General features: G+C 47.1%; 1 protein-coding gene across 2 annotated transcripts in view; it reads right to left on the bottom strand.

Annotated features, from left to right (window-relative positions):
* LOC307017377 (junction plakoglobin-like) overlaps positions 1-22,665 on the bottom strand; it is a 708,820-nt gene that overhangs the window by 13,793 nt on the left and 672,362 nt on the right. The window contains exons 14-17 of one of the 2 annotated variants that reach the window (XM_079646967.1): positions 15,428-15,547; positions 14,692-14,842; positions 11,375-11,496; positions 10,035-10,077 (exon numbers count right to left, since the gene is read on the bottom strand). In XM_079646967.1, coding sequence (XP_079503093.1) covers positions 10,035-10,077; positions 11,375-11,496; positions 14,692-14,842; positions 15,428-15,547 — 436 coding nt within the window. The remainder of the gene's footprint in view (positions 1-10,034; positions 10,078-11,374; positions 11,497-14,691; positions 14,843-15,427; positions 15,548-22,665) is intronic. The other variant, XM_079646968.1, reaches the window with a different exon arrangement.

Here is a 22,665-nt window from a genome sequence, read left to right as displayed (position 1 = left end):
GGTTTTCATCGGATCGGTTCTACCCTCCCGAATGATACTTCCTGCACAACGGGGCCTAATCGCCAAAACTACTGTCCCATTCATTTGTGTATCTGCGCATTAAATATGTATTATTACATCAAAACCGTCTCTCCTGATTGAAATGAAGCTCAGCGCAAGTTCAACCAGGAAGACCGTCTTTACTCATTCATGTATTTCTATCTCCATGTTTCTACTCTCTCTCCTCTCAATAAGTGACCGGGGGCGTCACTCTTCAGCTTAGCCAATCACTTCGCTCTATTCCCAAGAGCCTATCATAGTGTGCCGTCAAACCCTTTAAACTCTGCTCTTTCCACTCCCACAGCTGTCATTTCAGGTGACTCAACGCAACCCTCCTCCACCACTTTTCACCTCCCGTCCCTCCGAATCCAGGGTCAAGCTAAACCACTCCTCCTCAGACCGACCCAACTATCCTCACCACCACCAGTGTCTAGACCCCGGTTTTTTTATCGGATCGTTTCTACCCTCCTGAATGATACTTCCTGCACAACGGGGCCTAATCGCCGAAACTACCGTCACATTCAATTCATTTAATGGATGCAACTTTCCTCAGGTTCCATTCAAATCTCTTTTATGTTGTAACCCCTGGGTTAAAAGAGATCATTTGTCACTTTTATGTGGATGTCAAATCAGTGTTGACTATTTAAGCAATTCACCATTATGCTCCACCAGCTTTAAGGCGCTTCAACATTGCCTTATGTTGTGTTCCTCCGGTTAGAGTGTAGCTGCTACTACTCTATCCAAACCATGCATATTTGGGAATTTACGTTGATGTGAGGTGCTGCTGGCTGTATGATAGTCATACAGCATGTCGACAATGTTTTTATAACTACCCGCAAGGGTGTAACTTTGGTTTGAGAAGTGTGGGGGTGGGGGGGCACAAAACAGGGGGTTCCCCGCAGTGAAAGATTTTCTCAATTTAATTATTTCCTGCCTTTCTACAAATATATGAGGGACTATGGTGATAACAAATCCAAGGAAAATGTGTAGTGTATATAATGAGTGTGCACACGTATCTAGTATCCTATCCATGTGAACCAGTTTTATATGTGATGACCTCACACCCCGGGAAGATTTGTTTCTTTAAATTGAAGTTCAATGCATCAATCTGGTGCACTTTGAGGGGCAACATGAAGAGATGTATGGATACAGCTCTCAACACTCATATGAAACAGAACTATATATATTTCAATAATAAAAAAAAACATAGAATATGCTCACAACTAATTGCTACGATAGAGTGAAGCAGGCAGGACCCAAATGCAGATTACACTGATAATACCTTCATTTCAAAGAATTAATTCTAACTCGGAAAAAACAAAACACTCCACGGTGAATTCAGTCACCAACAAAAGACGAACCAACAATGAAGACAGGAAGAGACAATACTAAATACAGGGAGGGGTAATCACAAGACGAGAAACAGCCGGGCAGGGGAGGAGAAACAAAAGGGCCACAGGTGAACACAATCAGACAACAAGACACACCAGGGAAACTAACAACAGGAGGAAAAACACAGGGAAAAGGACCAGACAATAACCCAGGAGGAAAACATGACAGGGAGAACAGCAAAACACCCAAACCTAGACATAAAAACGTGACATAACATGAATATCGTGACAGAACCCCCACCCTCAAGGGACGGATACTAGACGTCCCTAAACACCAAAAGAAAAATCCAAAACGTCCAGCAGGGTGGGTGGAGGGGGTCCGGAGGACGGGCCTTGACTGACAGCCCAGGGCATGGCAGAGGACCAGGAAGGGGTCTCGGGCAGACGGCCCAGAGGCAAGGCAGAGTTCGAGGAGGGGGTCTCGGGCAGACGGCCTGGGGGCAAGGCAGAGTCCAAAAAGGGGCGAAGACCACAGCGGGCAAACCCAAGGGACCGGGCACTAGGGCGAAGGCAGCTGCAGGAAGAGTCAGGGGGCTGGGCTCGAGGGCAAAGACCGGAGAGCTCCGGAGGCCGGGCAGGAGCCGTGTCGACCGGACAGGATCCAGTGCCGGTCGGACAGGTGTCGGCAAGATCCCCCACGGAAGAGGACACAGGGCCGGCAGGACCCCCGGCAGGAGAGCAGTCGGCGGAACCTCTCACGGCACAGGACATAGGGTTGGCAGGACCCCCGGCAGAAGAGTAGTCGGCAGGACCTCCAACGGCACAGGACATAGGGTTGGCAGGACCCCCGGCAGAAGAGTAGTCTGCAGGACCTCCAACGGCACACGACACAGGGTTGGCAGGAACCCCGGCAGAAGAGTAGTCGGCGGGGCCTCCAACAGCACAGGAAACAGGATTGGCAGGACCTCTGGCAGAAGAGTAATCGGCGGGGCCTCCAACGGCACAGGACACAGGGTTGGCAGGACCCCCGGCAGAAGAGTAGTCGGCGGGGCCTCCAACGGCACAGGACACAGGGTTGGCAGGACCCCCGGCAGAAGAGTAGTCAGCGGGGCCTCCAACGGCACAGGACACAGGGTTGGCAGGACCCCCAGCGGAACCTCCAACGGCACAGGAGACAGGGTTGGCAGGACCCCCGGCAGAAGAGTAGTCGGCGGGGCCTCGAACGGCACAGGACACAGGGTTGGCAGGACCCCCGGCAGAAGAGTTGTCGGCGGGGACTCCAACGGCACAGGACACAGGGTTGGCAGGACCCCCAGCAGAAGAGTAGTCGGCGGGGCCTCCAACGGCACAGGCCATGGAGTCGGGGCCTCCAACGGCACTTGATTAGGGACTTGAGTGGGGACTCGAGAGAGGGCTTGAGAGGGAACTCCACAGGAAACTAGAGAGTTGACTTGAGAGGTGACTGGAGAGGGGACTCGAGAGGGAACTCGAGAGGAGACTCGAGGGAGGGCTTGAGAGGGAACTCGAGAGGTGACTTGAGAGGTAACTCGAGAGGGGACTCGAGAGGGGACTTGAGAAAGAACTCGAGAGGAGACTTGAGAGGAGACTTGAGAGGGGACTCGAGAGGGGACTCGAGAGGGGACCTGAGAGGGAACTTGAGAGGGAATTCGAGAGGTGACTTGAGAGGTGACTTGAGAGGGGACTCGAGAGGGGACTCGAGAGGCGACTTGAGAAAGAACTCGAGAGGAGACTTGAGAGGAGACTTGAGAGGGGACTCGAGAGGGGACTCGAGAGGGGACCTGAGAGGGAACTTGAGAGGGAATTCGAGAGGTGACTTGAGAGGGGACTCGAGAGGGGACTAGAGAGGAAACTTGAGTGGGGAACTTGAGAGAGGACTTGAGAGGGAACTCGAGAGCGGAATAGAGAGGAAACTTGAGAGGGGAACTTGAGAGAGGACTTGAGAGAGGACTCGAGAAGAGACTCGAGATGGGACCTGAGAGGGAACTCGAGAGGAGACTTGAGAGGGAACTTGAGAGGGAACTCGAGAGAGGACTCGAGAGGGAACTCGAGAGGAGACATGAGAGGGGACTTGAGAGGGAACTTGTGTCGGTCGTTACGCCGACAGGACACGGGGAGCTGGCGTCCGCTGGAGAGCCAACTGGAGACGAGGTGCTGGAGTCAGCCGGTACGCCGACAGGCCTCGGGGAGCTGACATTGGCCGGTACGCCGACAGGACTCGGAGAGCTGGCGTCGGCCGGTAAGCCAGTCCTGGAGCCGAAACTGGAGTCGGGACCATGGCTACTGGGGCCGGTACTGAAGCCGGAACCATGGCTGCTGGGGCCGGAACTGAAGCCGGAACCATGGCTGCTGGGACCAGGACTGGGCCTGGAACCATGGCTGAGTGGGCCGGTTCTGTAGCCGGAACCATGGCTGCTGGGCACAGAACCAGAACACGGAACCATGGCTGTGTGGGATGGTACTGGAGCACGGAACCATGGCTGTGTGGGCCGGCACTGGAGCATGGAACCATGGCTGCTGGGGCCGGAACCAGGGCCAAAATTATTCAACATCTGAAATCCTCCTCCTGCTGCCTCAATATTATTCTAACAGGATTTAAAAAAAACGTTTCTCATTGCTTGGCCTCAGATCTACTTCATATAGTAAGTTAGTCTATCCACTGTATTTCCACAGCCCTGAAAACTGCAGTAATTAAACCGCTCCTAAAAAAGCATAACCTGGACGCATCCAAATTGAATAATTACAGGCCAATATCAAACCTTCCTTTTTAAATAAATTGATTGAAAAAGTTGTTTTTCAACAGTTGAGTCATTTCATGTTTTTAAATGACAGTTTTGATGTGTTCCAGTCAGGCTTTCCACCAAACCACAGCACTGAGACTGCTCTTGTTAAGGTCTTAAATTACATCAATTTAAACACAGACAGTGGCAGAATATCAGTGTTAGTCTTATTAGATCTCAGCGCTGCGTTTGATACTGTTGACCACAACATATTGATAGACCGTCTGGAAAACTGGGTGGGAGTTTCAGGAACAGTTCTGAATTGGTTGAGTTCATACATAAAGGACAGAAAAAACATTGTCTCAATAGGCAATTACTACGGAGCCCTGGAGGGTTAATTGAGAGAAAAATAAATAAAACGTGGCCACGTTTTACTTTCTCGTTCACACGAGTTAATAAAGCGGGGCCTCGTTTTATTTAAATTGAGGGATTCCTGTCCGTGACTCACAGTATCTGCTGCCCACAGCTGTTTTATAGAAGGAAAACCTCCTTCACTTTATGAAATCTCTGCGGCACCAGTGGCCTGTACTACGAAGCAGGATTTGCTATTTCCACTATTCATTCATGAAGTATGACGCTGCGCTGTCAGCATGCGTCTCCATGTTTGTGGTCAAATGTTGCTAACCCCGTCCCTTTCACATGAACGCGCTCTCAGCCGGACTGGTTGATTTACTGAGTTGATAACCAGCTTCGTAGGACCGCTTAACGACATCGCGTTTGTTAGGGTGAGTTAAGCCGGGTAAATCGAGCATATCCAGGGTCTGTTGAACTGGCTTCGTCGTACAGGGCACTGGAGGCAGTAACGTGTAACTCAGCATAATCTGAGAAGAGCAGCACCAGCTGCAAAGAGCTGTGCCTTTTACTTTTTACTTCACTGCGTTTCCCTTCATTAGAACAGCTGATTAGAGATTTAAGCTGCTACATTTAACCACACACACATACACACATCGAACTACCAGAGTATTCTCCCTCGTTTTATGAAGGAGATGTCCTGTCACCTGGGCGCATGATGTGTGTGTGTGTGTGTGTGTGTGTGTGTGTGTGTGTGTGTGTGTGTGTGTGTGTGTGTGTGTGTGTGTGTGTGTGTGTGTGCTCAGCTCCGATCTGTGCGTGTGTTCGGTGTGTTTGTGTGTGTCCGACACCACCGGCATTTGTTTTCAAATTACCACGAACAGTAATTAACACAAATATGGTTCTCCATAGTTATATGTCATCAATCAATCAATCAATCAATCAATCCATCAATCAATCAATCAATGTTTATTTATATAGCCCAATATCACAAATGTTACATTTGTCTCAGTGGACTTCACAGTTTGTACAGAATATCAGTATGACAATACGACACCCTCTGTCCTTAGACCCTCACACCGTACAAGGAAAAACTTCCAGAGAAAACCCACAGTTTAAAGGGAAAAATGGGAGAAACCTCAGGGAGAGCAACAGAGGAGGGATCCCCCTCCCAGGATGGACAGATGTGCAATATATGCCCTGTATAAATTGAAAAGATAATACATTTGCAACATAGGTAGTCCAAATGTTTGGAAATGCATGTGTGTATAATAGGAAGATGAATCCACGAGGATATCCATCCAGGATTTATGATCCAGGACCACGGCCACGACTCAAGATCCAGGACTCGCGATCCATGACACAGGACCGCAGGATCATCCATGACTCCGGATCCCGGCGTATATAGACACCAAAAAGAAATACATTTGGGGAAACCGGGTTAATCGGAACATGAGAGTACACAGGTATAGACAGAGAGAAGGAAGAGGAAGGAATATGTGTATTCCCAAGTGAAAGAAATGTGTTTAATCTTAATCTCGATGTGCTATAGTCCTGCCGGAGTGCACCGGAACGAACGATACTATCATAAACAACTGCCGAAGGCAGAGGGTCTCGACGGACAAGACCCAGGCGACAGAAGCTGACTTTGGGGACGTGGAACGTCACCTCTCTGGGGGGGAAGGAGTCGGAGCTTGTGCGGTGGAGCGTTACCAGTTTGATCTGATTGGGCTCACCTCTACGCACAGCGTCGGCTCTGGAACCTTACTTCTGGGTAGGGGTTGGACTCTATTCTTCTCCGGAGTTGCTCAAGGTGTGAGGCGCCGGGCGGGTGTGGGGATACTCACAAGTCCCCGGTTGGGTGCTTCGTTGTTGGAGTTTACCCCAGTGGATGAGAGGGTCGCCTCCCAACGCCTGCGGGTTATGGGGGGGAAAACTCTGACTGTTGTGTGTGCTTATGCAGCCAACAGCAGTTCAGAGTATACAGCCTTCTTGGAAACCCTGGAAAGAGTCCTGTATGGGGCTCCTGAAGGGGACTTTTTAATCTTGCTGGGAGACTTCAACGCACATGTGGGCAATGATGGAGACACTTGGAGGGGAGTGATTGGGAGGAACGGCCCCCCTGATCTGAACCGGAGTGGTGGTTTGTTAATGGACTTCTGTGCTAGTCATGGATTGGCTATAACAAACACCATGTTCGAACATAAGGATGCTCATAAGTGTACGTGGTACCAGAGCACCCTAGGCAGAAGGTCCATGATCAACTTTGTTATCGTATCATCGGACCTGAGGCCGTATGTTTAGGACACTCGGGTAAAGAGAGGGGCGGAGTTGTCAACTGATCTCCATCTGGTGGTGAGTTGGGTCGAGTGGCGAGGGAAGCCTCTGGATAGACCTGGTAAGCCCAAACGTGTAGTTCGAGTGAACTGGGAATGTCTGGAGGAGGCCCAAGTTCAGGAGGCCTTCAACTCACACCTCCGGCGGAGCTTTTCGGGCTTTCCTGTGGAGGTTGGGAACATTGAACCAGAGTGGTCGGTGTTCAAAGCCTCTATTGCCGAAGCCGCGGCGGGGAGCTGTGGTCTCAAGGTCCTAGGTGCCTCAAGGGGCGGTAACCCTAAAACCTCCTGGTGGACACCGGTGGTCAGGGAAGCCGTCCGACTGAAGAAGGAGGCCTTCAGGGATTTGTTATCCCGGGGGACTCCCGAGGCAGTTGGAAGGCATCGACAGGCCCGAAGGGCAGCAGCCTCAGCCGTGGCCGAGGCAAAGCAGCGGGTGTGGGAGAAATTAGGAGAAGACATGAAAAAGGACTTTCGGGCGGCACCAAAGTTGTTCTGGAAAACTGTCCGACACCTCAGGAGGGGGAAGGAGGGAACCATCCAAGCTGTGTACAGTACGGATGGGACGTTGTTGACCTCAACTGATGGAGTGTTAGGGCGTTGGAAGGAGCACTTTGAGGAACTCCTGAACCCGACAACTCCGCCCTATGCACAATGCGGATTCCGTCCTGGTCGTGGAACGACGGATCAAATTTTTACTCTCGGAAGGATCCTGGAGGGGGCCTGGGAGTACGCTTATCCAGTCTACATGTGTTTTATAGACTTGGAGAAGGCGTATGACCGGGTTCCCAGGGAGTTACTGTGGGAGGTGCTGCGGGAGTATGGGATGAGGGGGTCTCTACTCAGGGCCATCCAATCTCTGTACTCCCAAAGCGAGAGCTGTGTCCGGGTCCTCGGCAGTAAGTCAGACCCATTTCAGGTGAGGGTTGGCCTCCAACAGGGCTGCGCTTTGTCACCAATCCTGTTTGTAATATACATGGATCGAATTTCGAGGCGTAGTCGTGGGGGAGGGGTTCTGCAGTTCGGTGGACTAAGGATTACACCACTGCTTTTTGCGGATGATGTGGTTCTGATTGCTTCATCGGTCTGCGACCTTCAGCACTCACTGGATCGGTTTCCAACCGAGTGTGAAGCGGCTGGGATAAGGATCAGCACCTCCAAATCTGAGGCCATGGTTCTCAGCAGGAAACCGATGGACTGTCCACTCCAAGTAGGGAATGAGTCCTTACCCCAAGTGAAGGCGTTCAAGTATCTCGGGGTCTTGTTCTCGAGTGAGGGAACAATGGAGTGTGAGATGTGTCGGAGAATCGGAGCAGCGGAAGCGGTACTGCAGTCGCTATACCGCACCGTTGTGACGAAAAGGGACCTGAGCCAGAAGACAAAGCTCTCTGTCTACCGGGCCATTTTCGTTCCTACCCTCACCTATGGTCATGAAGGATGGGTCATGACCGAAAGACCGAGATCTCGGGTACAAGCGGCCGAGATGGGTTTTCTCCGCAGGGTGGCTGGTGTCTCCCTTAGGGATAAGGTGAGAAGTTCGGTCATCCGGGAGGGACTCAGAGTTGAACCGCTCCTCCTTCGCGTCGAAAGGAGCCAGTTGAGGTGGTTCGGGCAGCTAGTTAGGATGCCACCTGGGCGCCTCCCTAGGGAGGTGTTCCAGGCACGTCCAGCTGGGAAGAGACCAAGGGGTAGACCTAGGACAAGGTGGAGGGATTATATCTCTTCGCTGGCCTGGGAGCGCCTTGGGATCCCCCAGTCAGAGCTGGTTGATGTGGCAAGGGAAAATAAAGTTTGGGGCTCTCTGCTGGAACTGCTACCTCCGCGACCCGACCACGGATAAGCGGGAGAAGATGGATGGATGGACTATTCTCTGATTAGAACACTGAGCAAGTGCATTGAGTATATCAATGACTGGATGAGTCAGTACTTTCTCCAACTGACAAAACAAAAAACTGAGATCATTGTTTTTGGAGCAAAGAAGGACCAATTGAAAGTAATCGCAGAGCTTCAGTCGGCAGACTACAAAACAACTAATAAAGCTAGAAATCTAGGTGTAGATGGACTCAGACCTGAATTTCAACAGTCACATTACAACATTTATTAGGGGTGCATACTATCACCTGATTAACATACTGTATCTATTATTAAAAAACTAATGACACAACAGGATTTAGAAAAGCTTGTCCATGCTTTTATCTTCAGTAGACTCGACGACTGCAATAGTGTATTCACAGGGCTGACAAAAAATCCATCAGAAAGCTGCAGCTGATACAGAACGCTGCTGCACGAGTCCTCACTAACAGTAAAAGAGTGGGTCACATCAGTCCAGTTCTCAAGTCTTTACACTGGCTTTAACTCGGCCAATGAATTTATTTTAAAGTATTATTGATAGTTTTTAAATCACAAAATGGTTTAGGACCAAAGTATATTAATATATTAATCAAGGTGTCTCAGGTCTTCTGGGACGGGTCTGCTCTCGGTTTCGAAAGCAAGAACAAAACATGGAGAAGCGGCGTTTAGCTATTATGCCGCGACAAACTGGAACAAACTGCCCGAATCATGCACGTCCCCTGAAACACTGACTATTTTCAAATCGAGACTGAAAACATATATTTTTGCCGCTGCTTTTAATTGATCAGTTCATATTTGTACTGCAGTATGCATTTTATTCATGTATTGTATAACTGTTGTGTTTAATTTATTATCTTTGCTTCTTAAATGCCTGTTGTAAAATACCATTATATAATGTGTTTCTGCTGTATTTATTCTTAAATGTCTTTTATTTTATTTTGTAAATCACTTTGAATTGTTGCGTGCTGAAAGGTGCTATATAAATAAACTTGCCTTGCCTTGCCTTACATTGCAAGCACAAATCTAGATTTCATAATTAATATCTCAATCAACACTTAAACACACACCCATTGCTCAGACCACGCCCATCTATGAACTCAGCCCTCACAGAGTGGAGCACGAGTCCTTAGCCTTAAAATTAGTTAGCATTTTATCACATCTTGACTCTGCCTCAAGTTTTTGGTTAAACATGTTCACAGTTGCAGCACTCTATGTTGCAACTAATTGACATAATCTTGCAATGTTGCATTGCTATCATGGTCACAAAATCTGTCCAGACAAAACAAAAGGAAATATCACGAGCATTCATCCTGCAGGTGTTTAAGATGCTAAAACCCCACAACATGTTAAATATGTGTTGTTGTTTTTTTTTTAATCTAAGTTCTTACCATCAGATAGATATGTAGGCTCCAGAGGAATGACAGTATGGGCCTGGAGAGAGACACACAGAGGCATATGAAAAAAATAATCAATATTGCTATACATGGCTATAACAACTCTGTTTCTGCTTTAGACAGGTCAATAAAGTATTCAACGCTGGGGAAACAGTGAATGTCGAGACACACACACACACACACACACACACACACATACACACACACACACACACACACACACACACACACACGCACACACACACACACCTTATCAATCAATGCCATTGACCAAACTCTCAGAGTAAATATTGTTTAACTGAACAACTGGGTAATTGCTCACATAAGAAAACACAAATGGATGAACAAATGGGTGATGATTTATACATGTGTCATTTATAAGATCTTTGTGGACACTCGGTCACTGCTTTGATAGCATATTCTTTATTCAGATTTTTAAATAATTTTGATGAAATTCGATTTATTCCATTTTTTGAATCACTGTGTTTATGTTAGTTTGGTATCTAACATCATCCCATTCATTTTTTATAGATTTAATGTATTCGAGAGGACACAGATGGAGGCCTGTTGGGCTAAGTTAGGTATTAGTAATCATATCTCTCATAAACACATGTTTGTATAGTCTGAAGGAATACTAATAGAAGGCAACAGATGGGTGAGGTGGTATGGTGAAGAGTGTGTGTGGTTGTATGTGTGAGTGAGTGTGTGGTACTTAGAAATGTGTACAGTAACATTTCTTTAACTTGAGTCTGTTTAGTAGTTTCACCTGATAGGTGTGCAGAGAAATAGGGGCATTTTAAAGTAAATACTTATAGGCTCTAAAGTTTGGCATCATCTGCTTTGTAATACAAATCAATACTGTCATTATGGATACCCTAAGCACCATGGGTCTGTGTAGTGGACCCAGGACAGAACCTCGGGGTACTTCATATGGAATGGCTGTTTTAGGATGGGAGGGTTTGATATGGGGGATAATACTTTTAGATAGTTCCAAGGAGAAAACCTGACACACTGACCAATTATCCAACCTACCAAGTTAATGTTAGGATAGAAGGAAGTGCAAGGGTACAGTAAAACAGGAATAGAAAGTAATTGTTCTATACATTTCATTCTGAGATCGTATACACGTAAACAGTACACCAGAGTTAAATATTTCTGTCATGACACACACACACACACACACACACACACACACACACACACACACACACACACACACACACACACACACACACACACACACACACACACACACACACACACACACACACACACACACACACACACACACACACACACACACACACACACACACACACACACACCATCCTTACCATTTCCCAGGCTGCATGGTCATGTTTGAAGAGCGAGTGTGTGAGCTCCACTGATACTCTCTTCCTGTAGTCTGAACTCTTGTCCTCCGATATACGGAAGAGCACTGCTGCAGCATATGTGGCTGCAGGGAGAAGGAGTCATTTATGAACAGATTATATGAGAGAAGGCAAACACTCATTTATTCTCTCTGACACCCCAAAGCATTTTGAAGCACACACTTCCCATCCAAAACATGAATTGCTTTTAGACTCATGGAAAAAAAGGAACACATTCAATTATTTGGCTCGCTATTTGCGCAGCCTGTAGGTCAGGCAAAATAACTCACCAATGTTTGGCACAAAGTTGGGGGTAAAGTATGATGTCCCCTTTTCAATCAAGTGCTAGAACTTGTCACGATCTGTCTGTGTTGTGTTTTGTCATGTCTAGATCTGTCTTTGGTTTCCTGTTTTATTTTTGAAAAGTGTTCATCCCCCGTATTGCCTGTTGCTTCCTGTCTCTGTGTTCCCTCCTACCTGATTACCTGATTCTGTTCACCTTGTGCTCCTGTGTTTTCTCCCCCCTCCTCACCTGTGTCTTGTTTGTGTGATTACTTGTGTGCATTTAAATTCTGGTTTTTCTGTCTGTCGTTGTGAGATTATTGTTTGTTGTTGACTGTGTTCATGGGGGAGAGCTCTGTATGTTCACTTGTAGCCTTGAAATAAAGGTATTTTCTGTTTAATCTGCATTTAGGTCCTGCCTGCTTCACTCATCTCGACAGAATAATCTAACCTACAATGGACCCAGCAGACAGCCTGTACGAGGTGACGTACAATTTAATGTGCTTAAAGAATGACTGCCTCCAGTATTTAAGCGAGGCAGTCTATCATCTTTATGGCACGCCAATAAGTAACCTTGAGGCCCTGGTCAAGGGAGTTAATACCCGAATGGGTGGGGGACTTTTTCGGTAGCTTTGAGGCTTTGGTTCCGGCCCCAGCAGCCATGGTCCCTCCTCTAGTTCCATCTCAAGTCCCATCTCTAGTCCCTTCTCTAGTCCCTTCCCAAGTCCCTTCTCTAGTCCCTTCTCTAGTCCCCTCTGAAGTCCCCTCTGAAGTCCCCTCTCTAGTCCCATCTCAAGTCCCTTCTCCAGTCCCTACTCAAGTCCCTTCTCTAGTCCCTTCTCTAATCCCCTCTCTAGTTCCTACTCAAGTCCCTTCTCTAATCCCCTCTCAAGTCCCCTCTCAAATCCCTTCTGAAATCCCTTCTCATTTCCTTCCTCTAGTCCCTTCTCAAGTCCCAACTCATGTCCCAACTCCATGCTTTGTTCCGTTGGGGGTCCAGCCAACATCTGTTTTGTCTGGGGTCCTGCCAACTCCATGTCCTGTGCCGTTGGGGGTCCAGCCGACTACTGTTCTGCCGGGGGTCCTGCCAACCCAATATCCTGGTCCGTTGGAGGTTCCGCTGGGGGTCCTGCCAACTCTGTGTCCTGTTCTGTTGGGGTTCCCGCCATCACCTGTCTCGCCGGGGGTCCTGCCAACTCCTTGTCCTGTTTCGTTGGGGGTTCCGCTGAAGGTCCTGCCAACTCCGTGTCCTGTCCTGTTGGGGGTCCTGCCGACTACTGTTCTGCCGAGGGTCCTGCCAACCCCATGTCCTGTTCCATTGAGGGTTAAGCCGACACCTGTTTTGTCGGGGGTCCTGCCAACCCCATGTCCTGGTCCGTTGGGGATTCCGCTGGGGGTCCTGTTAACTCTGTGTCCTGTTCCGTTGGGGGTCCCGCCGTCACCTGTATCGCGGGGGGTCCTGCCAACTCCTTGTCCTGTTTAGTTGGGGGTTCCGCTGGGAGTCCTGCCAACTCCGTGCCTTGACCTGTTGGGGGTCCCGCCGACACCTGTCACGCCGGGGGTCCCGCCAACACCTGTTCTGTCGGAGGTCCAGCCAGCTCCGAATCCTGTTCAGTCAGAGGTCCCGCTGCCACCAGATCCTGACCCGCCAGGGGTCCCGCCTACACCATGTCCAGTTATGTTGGGGGTCCTGCTGATGCCTCTTCCGCAGACACCGTGTCCTGTTCCGTTGGCGGTTCCGTCGACACCAGCCCTTGTTCCGTCTGGGGTCCAGTCAACACCAGCCCTTGCCCCATCCGGGATCCCACTGATACCAGCCCATGTTCTGTCCAAGGTCTCGTCTGTGCCTTTCCCATCGTGGATTCCGTCTGCACCTGTCCCGGCTGCTCCGGTTCCTGTCCGGCCGACACCGGTTCCTGTCCCGCCAACACCGGTTCCTGTCCTGCCATCCCCAGCTTCCAGTGCTCCCGATTCCTGTGCTCCTGCACCGTCAATCCAGCTGACCCCGAAGGGGCCCCATCGCGGCCTACGCCATGTTCCTGCCCGTCCTCCGGAGCTGTCCCGGCGCTGTCCCAGCGCTGCCTTTCTGCCCGTCCTCAGGAGCTGTCCCGGCGCTGCCTTGCTGCCCCTCCTCCGGAGCTGTCCCGGTGCTGCCTTGCTGCCCGTCCTCCGGAGCTCTCCCAGCACTGCCTTCCTAACCGCCCTCCGGAGCTGTCCTGCCTCCGTCCTGCCCTAATTATTCAGTTTGGTGTCTAAAACTAAAAGATCTACGGTCTAAGCTATCACGATTGAAAGGCCTGTAGAAAAAATAAAACAAAACTTGACGTTTGTATATGTTTCATGTAATAACTTAAAGGCGGGGTATGTAATTTATTTCAGAATAACTTTTTGTTATCTTCCATGGAATGCTCTTAACATCCTGATAGCAATGAATATATTAAATGCTTTGACAATAAATACATAAAAAAATTTCCTCTGTGGAAACCGTAGTACTGTAAAAAGCACGACCAATCATTTTAGCCGGCCCGGCTAAAATAACTGGATGGCCACCTGCCTGTCAGCCTTCCATCTGTGCACAAACTTATCTCGTGCCCTCATTGTTCATGTACGCGTTTGTGTGTGTTGGAGGAGGGGCTCTGCAAGGAAGTGGCAGATTTTTCAATTATTTTCAAATTCTAGCGCACTCGAGCTGGTTTCTCCAAAATTACACACCCCACCTTTAAGGAAGGTTACAGCTTGTTACTTCACACAGATCTGCGGCAGTTTTTTCTCTGCCTGAAGAACACTTTTCCAGGAGTTTATAGTTTTTCGAGGCTTCTATGGGAGACGAACTGAGCTGGTTCCAATGCAACAACTAAAATGTAAAAGACTAATCCCATCAACTAAAGTTATATCAGATCACAGTAAGTAGGTGGTAGGTAGTAACAGATGTTTCCATAGACAGCAATAACTGCATGTATCGGGCAATATCTAGTGGTTGAGGTGGGTAAAATGCGTACCGATTCCCTCGTTGTTGGAGTGCAACAGCTCCATGAGCGGGGCTGATGCTCCCTCTGAGTCGATCAGCTCTGCAGACTGTTTGTCCAGAGCCAACTCACACAGGACGCCCGCTGACACCCGCTTCACGTTCTCCACATATGAGTACAGCAGCTGGACACACACACACACACACACACACACACACACACACACACACACACACACACACACACACACACACACACACACACACACACACACACACACACACACACACACACACACACACACACACACACACACACACCCCCACACACACACACACACACACACGTTCAAAGCATTTTGTTTCTGTGACAAATATTTTGTCCCAATAGACCTCCTCTTCATTTTCAGAATTACAGTTGTCATTTTAAGCTGTGTTGACCTTGCAAAATTCCTTGCTGGATGCAGACAACAACAGTCCAGTAATTCTATTCAAATGAAGTTCGTAAAATGTTGGCAAAATTATTATTATTGCTCAAACATTTATCATCTTCTTTATCAACTGTGCATAGTTTTTTAATTTTTGCAAATGTTTACATATCACGGTTAGAAAACTAATGTACGAGGAACTTTTATCAATCAACCTTTTCAGACCTGCAATGGGCAAAATATATTCAAGCAAGAAGTATATTTTCCACCAATGAGAGCAACATTTCCCCTCCTCCAAGTATCCACTGATTTCTTCATGTCACAGCATGCATGTGAGCGTACCTGTACAAACAGGGGTATGGTCTGCATGTTTGCAATCTCTCCTCTGTTAATTGGGTCTCTGGCCAGAATATGTAGTGCTCCAACACAGCCCTCAACTATTTCCTCCATACGAACTCCATCCTGAGAGACGGAGAAAAAGACAAAGAAATGTCAAAAAATATAAAATTCAAGAAAACTTGCATAAGCAAAAACCTGGGGGAAGGGTCGTCTGTAACTGTGCCTGTTATATGTGTGAACATGTGTGCCAGCGACAAACAAGCAGCACTATGCACAGAGTGAGAATGAAACAGAGTTAAGTCCAAGCACCCAGTAAGTGCGCTGGCCATTGACATTGATCTTTTGGAATGGCCCTGGTGGCCAAACGGTGGTACTACAGCTTCCATTATGTCCTTTTGGCCCAAAAATACTTTTCCCTTTTAGCTAAATAAACTACCCAGCATGAACACTTCCAGCCCATAGACTCTATATAAATGGACTTAGGGTACGTGACGTCACCCATAGGATTCTGCAGAGTTGCCGAGAAGCCCTTATGGTACGTCCACACAGCAGCTTTGAAAAAATCTTGAAAATCTTGGAGCTGGGCGTGTCTGAGAGCTTGAGGATTTTTGCGAGCAACGCGACATACAACCAATCACATGAATATCCCGCCCCCGACATACAAAGCAAAAAACCCAGGTTCTTCTCCACTTAGAATATGTGCAGAAAGTAGTATGACATTGTGTGCATTAATGTGATGCATTATAGTCTATGATGTGGCAGAGGTAAAGTGTGAGGGAGGCAGAAAGTTTGATAGTGTATTTCTGGTATATTCATTTTAATGATATAAAATGTATGTTAAACTTGTGATTCCTGCCTTGAGTTACTTCTGCCTTGCAGATACCAAGAAGAGGCCCTTTGAGTTAATTATCAATAGTCCTTGCAATTAACAGGGGAATTCCCAGAGACATTTTCCTCAGATAATACAGTTAAATTCTTGTTAGTTAATGATGCACATCCTGCAGGCCTTGATAATTGGGTCACACAGTAAACGAGACAAAGGTCCTTTTGAGCTTATCAATAAAATATATTCATTCCTAGTAAGTTGACTTCAAGGTGAAAGGAAGTTCACAGAAGCCCTTAGGCTACAAGAACGATTAACTTCTGTTAAGGGTGAAAATGTGTTAGCGTGAAAGACGTTTAGGGAAGAAGTCTGTCTATTGCAGTAAATATATGTGATTATTGCTGAACCATATATGTGTTGGTGTTTTATTTGATTTCTCTGTTTATTCTTTCATGTGTGGGTACTAAATTGCTACAAACAGTGTGGAGAAATTAGCTTAAACATGTTTTATTACTCTGTATGAAGAGAGAGCAGTTCTGCATGGCAGGGGGAGGAGACATTCTCCATTAGATACAGCATATGAAAATATCAGAGAAGTCTATATATCTTGAAATATATGTGTGTGTTTGATTACTTTGTATCAATAATAGCAATATGTGTAACAAGAAGCTGGAAATAGGAGAAGTGAACTCGCCAATAAAAAATAGCTAGGGAGGAGCAAGCGACAAAACTCCTCCCCACCTGTGTATAAATGTTGTGATGATTTTGAGGCTTGGCGCTGTTGTTCCCACTGGCCGTTCGTGAGAGGTGTCTCACGCGGTGGTAGAACTTTGGCCCGGAATACTCTGCATTTTGAAGCTGCTGTTGCAGAGTACTTCATGATTAGGTGATTAGGTGATGTATTGTATCTTTTACCATTAAAATATTATTGTTTAACCCTTATCCTGGTTGCTTTGAATTCTTCCTCTGTTAATCTGACCCATTCATAAAGGAACGCGAGGAGCAGAGGTTCTGCCCCAACAAGTGTCAGCGGGAAGTGCTATGATGAACATGTATGAGATGAATGTCTATGGTGCTATTTTATGCTACATTCCATGCTGGCTAAAGATACTGTCTATGCTTGCTTGCAATGTTTAAACGAAGTAAACTGGATATAAAATCCCCAAACAGGCGAAAACCTACCAGTTTCACCCACTGTCTCTGCCACCTCCCTCCATGCCTGGTTCCTCCGGTTTGTATCCCGGTAAATAATTCTGGTCGTAAAGAACCGGGTGATTTGCTACAGTAATTCCTCGTTTGGAATATGAGGAAATGAACTGCGGTCTGGCTCTCCCAGCTTGCACGCGGTTTGATTGGCTAGCGTTTGTACTGCAGATTTGCATAAACGGGATTTGATTGGCTGACGCTTCCAGCTCAGCTTCAAAAGTTGAACATTGCTCAACTTTTGAATCCTGAAAATCCTGAAAATCCTGAAAATCTTTGCTTTGCTTCCCCACAATGCAGTTCTGTGAAAAGCGAGGCAAAGTGACGTCACTCCCATTCAAAGTCAATGGGCAGAGAAGCGTTGGAAGCGTTGGAAGATTTTTTTAAAGCTGCTGTGTGGCTGTACCGTTAGTAGGCGGAGTCGGCCACTAACGGCTCGACAGTGACGTCAGAGTTCAACTCCCGCTTTCTCCAGCCTGCTCCAAATAAGGGCAAAGAGGCGGAGCCGAGGCAGGACCTGCTGCTACCGAGCTGAAAGTTCCAGAGCTCGCTGAAGCTACCAAGCTAAGCTAACATGCTCCCCATCTGCACACTGACATGGCATTTTACGTTTCTAAGGTAAGCGGACATGAAACTATTCATCCATCCATCCATCTTCTCCCGCTTATCCATGGTCGGGTCACGGAAGTAGCAGTTCCAGCAGAGAGCCCCAAACTTTCTTTTCCCTGGCCACATCAACCAGCTCTGACTGGGGGATCCCAAGGCGCTCCCAGGCCAGCGAAGAGATATAATCCCTCCACCTGGTCCTAGGTTTACCCCTTGGTCTCTTCCCAGCTGGACGTGCCTGGAACACCTCCCTAGGGAGGCGCCCAGGTGGCATCCTAACTAGGTGCCCGAACCACCTCAACTGGCTCCTTTCGACGCGAAGGAGGAGCGGTTCAACTCCGAGTCCCTCCCGGATGACCGAACTTCTCACCTTATCCCTAAGGGAGACACCAACCACCCTGCGGAGAAAACCCATCTCGGCCGCTTGTACCCGCGATCTTGTTCTTTCGGTCATGACCCATCCTTCATGACCATAGGTGAGGGTAGGAACGAAAATGGCGCGGTAGACAGAGAGCTTTGCCTTCTGGCTCAGCTCCCTTTTCGTCACAACGGTGCGGTAAAGCGACTGCAGTACCGCTCCCGCTGCTCCGATTCTCCGACCCATCTCACGCTCCATTGTTCCCTCATTCGAGAACAAGACCCCGAGATACTTGAACTCCTTCACTTGGGGTAAGGACTCATTCCCTACTTGGAGTGGACAGTCCATCGGTTTCCGGCTGAGAACCATGGCCTCAGATTTGGAGGTGCTGATCCTCATCCCAGCCGCTTCACACTCGGTTGCAAACCGATCCAGTGAGTGCTGGAGGTCGCAGACCGATGAAGCCATGAGAACCACATCATCTGCAAAAAGCAGTGGTGCAATCCTTAGTCCACCGAACTGCAGACCCCCCCCTCCCACGACTACGCCTCGAAATCCGATCCATGTATATTACAAACAGGATTGGTGACAAAGCGCAGCCTTGGCGGAGGCCAACCCTCACCTGAAATGTGTACGACTTACTGCAGAGGACCCGGACACAGCTCTCGCTTTGGGAGTACAGAGATTGGATGGCCCTGAGTAGAGACCCCCTCACCTCATACTCCCGCAGCACCTCCCACAGTGACTCCCTTGGAACCCGGTCATACGCCTTCTCCAAGTCTACAGAACACATGTATACTGGATGAGCGTACTCCCAGGCCCCCTCCAGGATCCTTGCGAGTGTAAAAAGCTGATCCGTCGTTCCACGACCAGGGCTGAATCCGCATTGTTCCTCCTCAACTGAAGTTCGACAATCTACCTGACCCTCCTTTCGAGTACCTTAGATTAAACTTTCCCGGGGAGGCTGAGTAGTCTGATGCCTCTGTAATTGGCACACACCCTCTGATCCCCCTTATTAAAAAGGGGAACCACCACCCCGGTCTGCCACTCCTTCGGTACTGTTTCCGACTTCCACGCAACGTTGATGAGACGTGTCAACCATGACAGTCCCTCAACACCCAGAACCTTCAGCATTTCTGGGCGGATCTCATCCACATACCGGGACTTTGCCACTGTGAAGTTGTTTGACGACTTCAGTGACCTCAGCTCTGCCTCTAACATAGAGGGTGAGGTTGTCGGGTTCAGGAGTTCCTCAAGGTGCTCCTTCCAATGTCCTAACCCTCCATCAGTTGAGGTCAACAACGTCCCATCCTTACTGTACACAGCTTGGATGGTTCCCTGCTTCCCCCTCCTTAGGTGTCGGACACTTTTCCAGAACAACTTTGGTGCCGCCCGAAAGTCCTTTTCCATGTCTTCTCCGAACATCTCCCACACCCGCTGCTTTGCCTCGGCCACGGCTGAGGCTGCTGCCCTTCGGGCCTGTCGGTACCTTGCAACTGCCTCGGGAGTCACCCGGGATAACAAATCCATGAAGGCCTCCTTCTTCAGTTGGACGGCTTCTCTGACCACCGGTGTCCACCAGGTGGTTCGAGGGTTACCGCGCCTTGAGGCACCTAGGACCTTGAGACCACAGCTCCCCGCCGCGGCTTCGGCAATAGAGGCTTTGAACACCGACCACTCTGGTTCAATATCCCCAACCTCCACAGGAATGCCCGAAAAGCTCCGCCGGAGGTGTGAGTTGAAGGCCTCCTGAACTTGGGCCTCCTCCAGACGTTCCCAGTTCACCCGAACTACACGTTTGGGCTTACCAGGTCTATCCAGAGGCTTCCCCCGCCACTCGACCCAACTCACCACCAGATGGTGATCAGTTGACAACTCCGCCCCGAGTGTCCAAAACATATAGGGCCTCAGGTCCGATGATACGATAAAGAAATCGATCATGGACCTTCTGCATAAGGTGCTCTGGTACCACGTACACTTATGAGCATCCTTATGTTCGAACATGGTGTTTGTTATGGCCAATCCATGACTAGCACAGAAGTCCAGTAACAAACCACCACTCCGAAACTATTCAGCAAAACTATAAATAATAATATAAGTTATTGAGTTTTTAGTATAATACTTCAGAATCTTAAAATCCCTTAACGTTTGTATGTAATTGTGCTAAATTCGACACTGGAATCAAGCAAATATTAATATGTTTGCATGACATTAGTTATTTATATTTTTATATCACTTAATTATACGTTTAATACATTTAAGTCAAGCTAAGGTACATGTGATGGTAGCTAGTTAGTGCTCTTACCTGTGAGGCCTCCTCCAAACAGCATAATAACCAGACTGTATCATTAAAACTAAGTACCAGTTCTAGATCCTTGACTTTAGACAAACAATTCAAAAGACAACATGTATTTAAAGACCAATCTTTATTTGACTGTGCCTATTAACCTGATATATTAGTTATACAGTATTATTATTGACAATCTAAAAAAAACAGAGCAACTCAACAGTCAACTTTATGTTTCTTATTGTCTAAAGCATTTGTTATTTTAATTTTCACCCTCTCATATTCAGTGTGGACGGATTGAGACAGCGTGGTGTCCAGAAAGCTGCAGAGACTTCAGGGAGAAACCTCTGTGTGATGGACGTCCTGTCTGTTGGTTTGGAGAGGACTGAGGGTCTTTCCTCTGCGAGGGGGACCAGGCCTGATGGAGGAGCCCATGCTGGGCAAAGCTGATACCAACTGCACAGGCCTAGTCTGTCACTTTATTTGACTAAATGTGTTTACTAATACATGTAATAAGTTTACACCTTCTGTCCATATGTGCGTTTAATTTAAAACATTTGATTAACTTTTGGTTCACATTTAAATAAATTGTATTTGCACTCCTTTTGTCCATTATTCTTACTGAAAATGTTAGATTACGCATTCACATATGAGTGAAGATTGGCCCTATTTATTTGTGACGTTGCAAACTCTGCGGTACAAGGCACAAGGGATGTGAAGCTCATAAAGCGAGGCAAGTAGAAATAATCAGCTGATGGAGTGTAGATGTGGAAATAGGTGCATTCGATAAGCTGACTGTTTTTACAATAAAAGTAGTTTCTTAGTGTACTGGTCTTAAAATCTCATAACATCAGCTTTTAATGTTCCTCTTGGATGTTCTTCTTGACCCTCAGAGAAGGAGAAAATGTTGTGTCTTTCAGGCATGTCCTTTCCTAACAAATATTACAGGAAACATAAAACATATTATTGCAGAACAAGTGTGTTATTTATGAAAGCGGTGTGTTTGTGTGTTTAGGGGCTGTAGATATAATTATTTTTCTAATTGTAATGTTTTTTTTTTATTTCAACAGTGAGCTACAAAGACAATCAGATTATGAATGAACAGTATGAAGTTCATCAACATTGAAATATATGTTATCAAAATAATATTTAACTGTTATTAAAACGTAGTGCAACTGCAGAAGCTTGCTCTGTTGTCTCACTGAAAGAATAACTTTTACCACGTTTTTTACAGACAATATTGAGAGATAAATAGTAGCAGTTCTCACTATGTGTTAAATATCTTTGCCTTCAATACTTTAAATTAGAAAGCTGACAAAATCACATTGCTTGTTAACATCTAAATGTAACTTTTTGCATTGAAAAAACCCTCAACTTCACTGATGTGTAGGTGATCTACTATTGTTTAATGGAATGTATATCAGTGTATTAAAGTCATTACTTCATTTATTTAAATCAATATCTTTCTTGATTCTTTGTAGAGTATGAAAAAAAGAGTCTTTGCACCTGAGCTGAAGTTCACTGCTGTGAGGAGTCCAGTTCTGTCTCTCACTCTCTGGTCCAGCCTGTATGCATCACCTGGACACCTTAAACAAACATATATATATATGTAAAGTACCATGTGTACAAACAATATAACTGATTATCTTCTGTTGAACATGTTGGATTGTGTATTGTCCGAGTCAGGGTCCTTTTTATTCTACTGTAACTTTGGAAGTTTTGTTCCCAATGCTTACTGTTTATTTGATACCAATTTGGTAATGCAATTAATAAAAACAACAAGGTTTGGGTTTGTTCTTCAGATGACTGTGATGTTAACGTGTAAATTCAATAATGAACTCCAGCTCAACCAACCATATTGTAATATCTAAGCAATCATCTTGACATATGACATTAATAATTGTAATATACACACATCTTATTGTGAGATTGATTTCACATACACTACTTCGACATTAGCTGGT

This window comes from Notothenia rossii (assembly GCF_949606895.1).
Source record: "Notothenia rossii genome assembly, chromosome: 8".
Lineage (NCBI taxonomy): Eukaryota > Metazoa > Chordata > Actinopteri > Perciformes > Nototheniidae > Notothenia > Notothenia rossii.
Note: the sequence above shows the minus strand (reverse complement) of the source record. Positions and strands in the feature narration are given on the sequence as shown.